This window comes from Malaya genurostris, chromosome 1 (assembly GCF_030247185.1).
Source record: "Malaya genurostris strain Urasoe2022 chromosome 1, Malgen_1.1, whole genome shotgun sequence".
In the NCBI taxonomy this organism is placed as follows: Eukaryota; Metazoa; Arthropoda; class Insecta; order Diptera; family Culicidae; genus Malaya; species Malaya genurostris.
In genome coordinates, this window is record NC_080570.1 from 32,527,631 (window position 1) to 32,535,719 (window position 8,089).

The following is an 8,089-nucleotide window of genomic DNA, read 5'->3' on the forward strand; positions in this document are numbered from 1 at the left end:
ACAAGAGTTATTTTTATTTGAAATATTGTACTGTCTTTTTCTCTTTGAAAATAACAAAGTTAATGAAGAGGAACTGTCATTTGCTTACGAGACTACATGATTATTATACGATTATGTTTACGTCGATTAAATATTATGATTGTTACCAAAAAATATGACGGCGAATTAATCAGCAGAAATGAAAATTAGCGAAAAAGTTACCGAAAAAAGTTTTCTATCTGGGCAAATCATTTTGTCAATTATACCACTCTGGATTTTTTTCGTCAAAATGATGATTCAACAAGTTATCATTAAAAATACAGTATTAATACAATGTTGGCTCTCAACGCGGTTCTTTGTACCAAATTGATACAAACCGAAATATATCGCTTGCACTTAATATCCTGGTTTGAAAATAAATTCCGGTTGAACCATTTGAAGTGCTGGTCCGAATATTTTATTTATGTGAGTACGTCTTTCTTTACTATGGTGCACTGTTTCAAAATTCGTCCTGTGGAAAAATGGATAGAATTCAATCGTGAATATCTGGAGTTGTACCAAACCAGACCCTGTCAGCTTGGAGCGATCTCAATCTTCAGTTCAGCAACACCATCGCACGGCGTCTCATTCAACATGTCATGTCAATTGTATGGGTGCGCAGTGCTGCTATTTTGGCGCGTACGAATTTGACATTTCTCTCCCCTACTTCTATATACGTGATTCAATGCGGACTCGCTTGAGGGCGCCATGGTCGCAAAAAAGGATGTTGCCAAAGATTTGTTCGGGAAATGTGAGAGCTGGATATCTTGTTAATATGATGTCTTTGACCAAACGCAACAACATAATTCTTTCTCAATGCTGTCAGAAATATGATCAGCAATTTATGGTTGAATTTTCAACAGTGTGAGAGTACCATTAATAACTCGAAAGTTATTGCTTCTCAAACTTTTGGCAAAAAATGTGGAAAATCCATAACCCTTGTATGCCTTTTTAGCACTCGGACGATTATTTTGAAGTAGTTTCAATAAAGATAAACTCAAGATAGAGTTGTCTGCGATTTTCAGGTATTGTTTGAATAGGACCCCTCGATGAACTCGGTTCACTGTCAGTTTGAATTCAATCATCATTTCATTTGAAACAAAACAACAAGCGTCTGATTGCTACATGCTACATCCATGTGATTCTTGAGCTAAGAAATTAAAATTGCTTAGGGTTATTCCTATTTGTATAGCCTCATTTGAATTCTTTTTCATTCTAGAGCTGAGTTGTGGAACAGAATTCAAAACCCGAATTCTGAGCTAAATTTAAGAATTGGAATTTTGTTTCAGAATTCAGTTTCATAATTTAGTTCCACAATACAGTTTCAAAAGTTAAAGCTAAGACTCTGGAAGTGAATACTAATTCTAGATTCCGAAACTAGATCTTTGGAAATGGTATCTTGACTAGAATTTGGAACTTAATTTAGTGCCTTAATTTATTATTGGAATTCGTGTCCATATTTCTTATTCAAGAATTCAACTTCAGTATTCTGGAACAAATTTTAAGATATGAATTCTAGATCTGGAATAAAATTTTAGACCTGAACTCCGAACCATAATTTTGGACATCACTTCTAAACCAAAATTCAGAATTTTTTTTCTTGAATTCAGTACCAGAATTGAATTCCTAGATTCAATATCATAATTCATTTCCTGAATTCAGAACCTACATGTTGGTAATGATTTCGTAACTTGGGTTCTGGAACTACATTTTAGAACTGAATTCAGTTTCTTGTTTCAGGTTCGGAATTCAAGTTCAGAATCCAGTTCTAAAATTAAATTCGAAACCTGTTGGACTATGGAATTCATTTTAGTTCCAGAATTCTAGAACTAAATTGATGAACCGAATTCTTGATCTGGATTCCGAATCTGAATACTTCAACTGAATTCGGAGTCTATCGCGGGTTCCGAATTTAATTCTTTAATTCAGTTTAAGCTCTTGAATGTTTAGAAGGTTCCAGTGTAGATAAATGAATGGTGGCAAGGATTACTTATTAGTTTTTTTATAACCATCTAAATATTCCCAGAGAAATATGTGGAATTTTCCTCTAAAAAAAATTTAAAAAAAATAATAATAACATTGTTTGTTGTTTTGTTTACAATCAGCATGTGGTCAAAGACACCATATTAACAAGATAGCCAGCTCTCACATTTCCCGAACAAATCATTGGCAACATCCTTTTTTGCGAACATGGCGCCCTCAGGCGAGTCCGCATCGAATCTAGTACATAGAAGTAGGGAAGAGAAATGTCAAATTCATGCGCGCCAAAATAGCAGCACTGCGCACCCATACAACTGACATGATATGTTGAATGTGATGCCGTGCGATGGCGTTGCTGAACTGAAGATTGATATCGCTCCAAGCTGACAGGGTCTGATGTGGTAAAATATGTTCGTCGTACTTTAGTATAGCTGCACCGTTAGAATTTTGGAAGCGAAAAACTTAAAGTTGCAAAATTACCACAATCAATAAACTAATACGAACGATTATAGAATTGGAAGTGTGAAAGAAGCATTTCAGTTTAATTCGTATCCGCGTCCTCCAGTTATGTCTCTGACGTTTTTGATTTTGATAAGCCTTTGTTTTGGTTTTGATAAATAACAATTCATTCTTAGTCATGAATTGAGTAATTTTACTTCTCTGTAACGTGTAACCATCTCAACCTCAATGCATTCGTACAATTTCGTGTATATTACGGATCAGGACGAATCACGAAACATAAAAAAAAACTTGTGGATATGACCATGAATAGTCAATTTTCGTTCACGTAAATCCATTGTCGATATTATTTTCATTTTAGAGTGTATGAACTTTCGTGTACGCAGCCCCGCATTGTACCGACACTATTCATATATCTTTCGGAATAATTTCATTCGGCATAATTTACCTGCTCCATTCCTCTATCGAACTGTCATATTGTTTTGAAAACAAACAGAATCCTCGTGAGTAGGTCAATAACTTTGCGCAATTATTACTTGCAAAAGTTTTGTTGTTAAAAGAATATTTCAAATATGAAAGAACGTTTGATATCTATTAGTGAAAAAACTTTTGTTCAAAAAGCTGTGCTCGAGTCAACGGTAAGAGACGCTGTTTTAATGCATCAGCAAACATGAATTCGTATCATACATTTTCAGCGCGTGGATGGCCGTTCCCTGGATGAATTCCGCAAATTGCGAATTAATTTTGGCTCTGAATGGGGAAGCGTACATGTGTCATTGGGAGAGACCCGGGTGTTGGCACAAGTCAGCTGCGAGGTGGTGACTCCCAGGGCAACCCGGCCCAACGAAGGAACTCTCTTCATCAATGTAGAAATGGGTCCGATGGCAGCCGCCCATTTCGAAACCGGTCGCCAGTCCGAGGCTGGTGTACAGCTAAACAGAATTTTAGAACGAGCCATCAAAGACTCCGGCTGTGTCGATTTGGAGTCTCTTTGCTTGGTCGCTGATGAAAAAGTGTGGAATCTGAGGGTGGACATAAATGTGCTGAACCACGAGGGGAACGTGATCGATTGTGCCTCGATTGCAGCATTGACAGCTCTGGCACACTTCAAACGACCTGATGTGAGTCTGAACGGTGAGGAGGTTGTTATTCATACGATCTACGAACGAGATCCTATTCCTATCGGAATTAATCATTTTCCGATCTGTGTTAGCTATGGCATTTTCAACAAAGGAAAACTGGCTATCGCCGATCCAAACTACCTGGAAGAGCGTGTTGCCGAAGCTAAAATCGTTTTTGGTATGAACTCATACGGTGAACTGTGCGGAATACACTTGGGTGGCATCACGCTAACCAGCTCGGATGTATTGCTGAGAACTGCGGCGAAGTCTGCCAAGCGGGCTAGAACTATTGTTCAAAAGATCAAGGACGTCATTCAGGAAGATGCCGATAAACGTAAGAAAAATATCCCAATCGGTTTCAGCGAGTGCATTCGGCTTAGTGAAATTACCGCATCTGCCCAGGATAGACTTTTTATTCGTCTCAAGCGATTCAAATTAGACAAGACCGCCAAAAATGACGGAACGGAGTCAGAAGAAGATGAAGGAGACGAAGAAGAAGAAGAAACGGAACAAAATGAATCAATGGAAAATGCTGAAGTGAAACAAGAAGTCGACCAGAACGAATCCGAGCAGGATGAGCCGATGGACATGGATGAAACGATTGTGTCGCTATCGGAGAATGCGGCAGTTTTGTTGCCGAAAACTAGCAGTGAAAATAACGCATGGATTCCAGAAGATGACGTAAAACTCGAGACGGAAATCAAACAGGAGAAAAAATCGGCCAAAAAGAAGAAAAACAAGAAAAAGAAAAAATCTAAAGAAGCCATTTCTCGTATGAATGACATCGATATTTCTAGCACTGATGAAGAGGAAACAGTTATGATCACATCGGAGGATATCATTCGGTAGGCCAAAACAGAAAAAAATGCATTAAAACAACGTTTCAATAAAAATATCAATTCAATCTATGTTGTTTTAAATGGTATTCAAAAGTTACAGAATTGAGAAAACATCAGATCTTCTAGTTAAAAATTTCGGCAGATAGTTTATCGTCTGTGTTAACTTCGAAAACACAATCGCCAGCGATCCAGGTAGATAAAACATTCAATGAGTCGTTAAGAATAACGAAATCAGCGTCAGCACCGTATTCCAATGTTCCCTTGTGCTTCTCTATTCCGAGGCACAGTGCGGGATGTAGAGAGGCCGCCTCCAACGCATATTCTATCGAACAGTCTGAAATTAATCCAGCTCAAGCGAGAGTACATTTTTTTCTAATGAATCCAAACTTACTAGTTGCTTTCTTGAAGAACCGAATGCATTCATCCATTGGTGCAATACTACCGCACAGGGTATTTGTACCGGCTATGTACGCCTTTCCTCCGCGTACCTCCATATCCATCTGTCCTATTCTATGTCTGCCTTCCGTCAAGCCCATCGCTGATATTGCGTCCGTAACCAGAATAAGCCCTTCCGGGTGCGTTCGGTAGGCAATTCTCAGCGCCGCCGGGTGTGTATGTACCCCATCGGAAATGATACCAAAGTAAACCATAGCATCCGACGGAATGTTGTCACTAGTAAGCAACCCCACCAGCCCCGGGTCGCGGTGATGAAACTAAAATGAAATCCTTTTATTCAATTGATTGAATATAGGCTTGCTAATTCAGTTACTGGTAACATCGCATTAAATAAATGCGTTATCAATCTTGCACCGTGTTGCACCGCTATCTCACCGTCATGCAAATTAGCCATCGAATGCCCAACGGACACGGTAACTCCTCGCCTACTTAGCTCTTGTATTACTTCAGAAGCACCCTCTTTTTCGGGTGCCAAAGTGACTATGCTGATGTTATCGAATGAACCATACATATCCGATACGGTTTGTATTCCCTTTAGAGAAAAAGTTACCTTCATTATTCTATTCCCCCGGAATTGATTGCTATTTACATTTTCAAATTCCTTTATACATTCCTGCGGGTGTGCTCCTTTCTTACTACTGTTAATAAAAGGACCTTCCACGTGACAACCGAGAATCGAGGCACCATGGTACCCACCAGCTTTTTTGGGAATTCTCGGTAAAACCGCATGATACGTGCTGGGCGGCGATGTGACTAGTGTTGGACAAAACGACGTTACTCCGTGAGTCAGCAATCCTTTGGACACTCTACGAATACCACTTTCAACCGTTCTGATATCGTTTGAAAAGTCTATACCATAACCACCTACAAATGGGATGATGTCGTTGACGATAAGAGCAAAATGTTCAATTCAGTTTAAATATGATACCTACCATTGATTTGCAAGTCAATGAATCCTGGAGCGATAATGGCATTGTTACAGTCAATCTGTCGGTGGGCTTGCCTTTTCTCATCGAAAAATACCTTTTCCGGATCAATAATTTGGCCAGCGCGAACCCAAAGATCGTCCACCACTAATCGATGATTACGCAGAAGACGACAGTTTCGAAATTGGATTAATTTTTGTTCCGTCGTCATTATTTCTACGGTCGGTGGCGATTTACTCCGATAGACAAAAATGGTAATCACTGCTGATTTGAATTAAATATTATCGACTTTCAGTATTTAGAAAAAGCAGGAGCTCAACGCATTGCTAAGATAAGATACTGACACTATGCGCAATCCAATCAATTGAATTACTAAATTATATTGGGGTATACTACATTCCCCTGCACTGTCCTCGGGAACACACACAACGATTCAAAACAGAGAGACGAAAGTGTAAACAACCTATAGAAAAACACTCCAGCACTGATGATGCGTATCAGCTTTGCATTTATTTTATATGCGCGGAAGGACACTGAGCCAATACATTCACAGTTTGGCTATGAGGTAGTATGTTCTAACAATCAGAAATGTTGATAACAAAAGTGTGTCACAAATTCGATAAGAAACTTCCAAAATTCTATCTCAATTAGAACTGTTCTGGTCTAATCGGTTCATCAGCTGATCGCAAAACCACTTGTTTTCACACCATAAACGATAAGGTTGATTGATAAATCCATACTAAACAAGGAATAGTTGAAACACAGAAGGAAGTGTGGGATCGGTTACTTATGTTGTTTAAATTAACTCACTAATACTTTGATGATGCACAGTGATGGAAAAATGGTCATAATCATAAAAGTCAACTTGAGAACAGTTTGTTTATTGTAGTTGCATTTACACAATAACCAAAGAGGTTGAAACGGGAGTCTAAAAAAAGGCCGAAGTACGAAAGGCGGAATAACGAAAGGCCGAAATACATAAGGCCGACGATGTTCTTATCTACCACATAAAGCCGAAATTTCGGAAAGCCGAAATTTCGGAAAGCCGAAGCATAACAGGCCGAAATATATATAATGGCGAGTAAGTGAGTTACAATAATTTTCTCACGAAAAAGTTATTTTTTTTAGCGATAATCTGTTCACTGTCATGTACCCTGGCGATATTTCCTCGTCGACCGTTACTGTCATATCCCCCGCACTATGGATGACAGAGAGAGAAGATACCGGAAGAAACAAACTTGTTCTTTTATTCCACATGTAACCATTCGCTAATAAAGACGCAGTTAATCTATTCGTGTGTAATTTTCTTATCGTCGCGTGTTCCGAAGTTCTTTCCTCGAGTTGTTTATTGTTCGCCTGTCCCTGCGTAACCTGTTTCGTTGTCCCACAGGTTATGGGCCCAGAAGCTGATAGAGAAGTTTTAACGCGTCGTGCTTTTGTGACCACGCTATCGAATGTGTAGGCATTCTAACCTCTACTTGGAGCTGGTTCTTGAATCGACGGAACAGTCGTCTTAACAATCGGATTTCGGCTCGGTTGGTGGTAAAAGCCATATCGTTGAAATATACTTTCAGTGCAGGTGAAATTTTGAGTATGGTTGGAAGCCAAACCGATAACGAGAATGTCAGATAACAAGTTTCTTTTCGCACGACTGTCTAATCAAAATTACCAGACATGGAAACTTCGTATGGAAATGCTCCTGAAACGGGAAGGTTTTTGGGATGTTGTAGTGAATCCCAAACCGGAACCTGTGACCGCAGATTGGAATAGAATGGACCAGAAGTGTCACGCAACACTTGTTCTTTACCTAGAGGATGGTCAGTTAAATCTGGTTAAAGATGCGGAATCGGCAAAAGATGCGTGGGAGAAAGTTAAAATTTACCACGAAAAGGCAACAATAACATCTAGAGTTTCATTGTTAAAGAAAATTTGTAGCCTGAATTTATATGAAAGCGGTGATGTTGAAAAACACTTAGTTGAGCTTGAAGAACTATTCGATCGTCTAACATGTGCCGGACAAGCCTTGGAAGACCCGCTGAAAATCGCTATGATGCTAAGAAGCTTGCCGGAATCGTACAGCAACCTGGTAACCGCCCTTGAGAACCGAGCGGAGGCTGATTTAACATTGCCGTTCATAAAACAAAGAGTGTTGGATGAATATCAACGAAGATCGGAACGATGCACTGATCCGGGAGAAAAAGTCCTAAAAGCGCAGTTCAAAGGAAAGAATAAAAGATTGTGTTATCACTGTCAAAAACCCGGACACTTTCGGAAGGATTGCCGATTATTG

General features: G+C 39.3%; 2 protein-coding genes across 3 annotated transcripts; one reads left to right on the forward strand and one right to left on the reverse strand.

Moving 5' to 3' along the window:
- Positions 1 to 2,939: 2,939 nt before the first annotated feature.
- Positions 2,940 to 4,482, forward strand: LOC131436225 (uncharacterized). The gene is made up of 2 exons (XM_058604847.1): positions 2,940 to 3,095; positions 3,153 to 4,482. Exons 1-2 carry the CDS (start codon positions 3,030 to 3,032, stop codon positions 4,425 to 4,427), a joined length of 1,341 nt encoding a protein of 446 aa, XP_058460830.1. The 5' UTR covers positions 2,940 to 3,029; the 3' UTR covers positions 4,428 to 4,482.
- On the reverse strand, positions 4,460 to 6,687 carry LOC131436234 (N-acetylglucosamine-6-phosphate deacetylase). 2 transcript variants are annotated; one of them, XM_058604867.1, is made up of 6 exons: positions 6,144 to 6,687; positions 5,806 to 6,060; positions 5,463 to 5,737; positions 5,187 to 5,405; positions 4,809 to 5,130; positions 4,460 to 4,751 (listed from the first exon to the last, which is right to left on the reverse strand). In XM_058604867.1, exons 2-6 carry the CDS (start codon positions 6,008 to 6,010, stop codon positions 4,540 to 4,542), a joined length of 1,233 nt encoding a protein of 410 aa, XP_058460850.1. In that variant the 5' UTR covers positions 6,011 to 6,060; positions 6,144 to 6,687; the 3' UTR covers positions 4,460 to 4,539. The 2 variants fall into 2 exon arrangements, with proteins under 2 accessions (XP_058460850.1, XP_058460842.1); XM_058604859.1 differs by having other exon boundaries at positions 5,806 to 6,687.
- Positions 6,688 to 8,089: the final 1,402 nt, after the last annotated feature.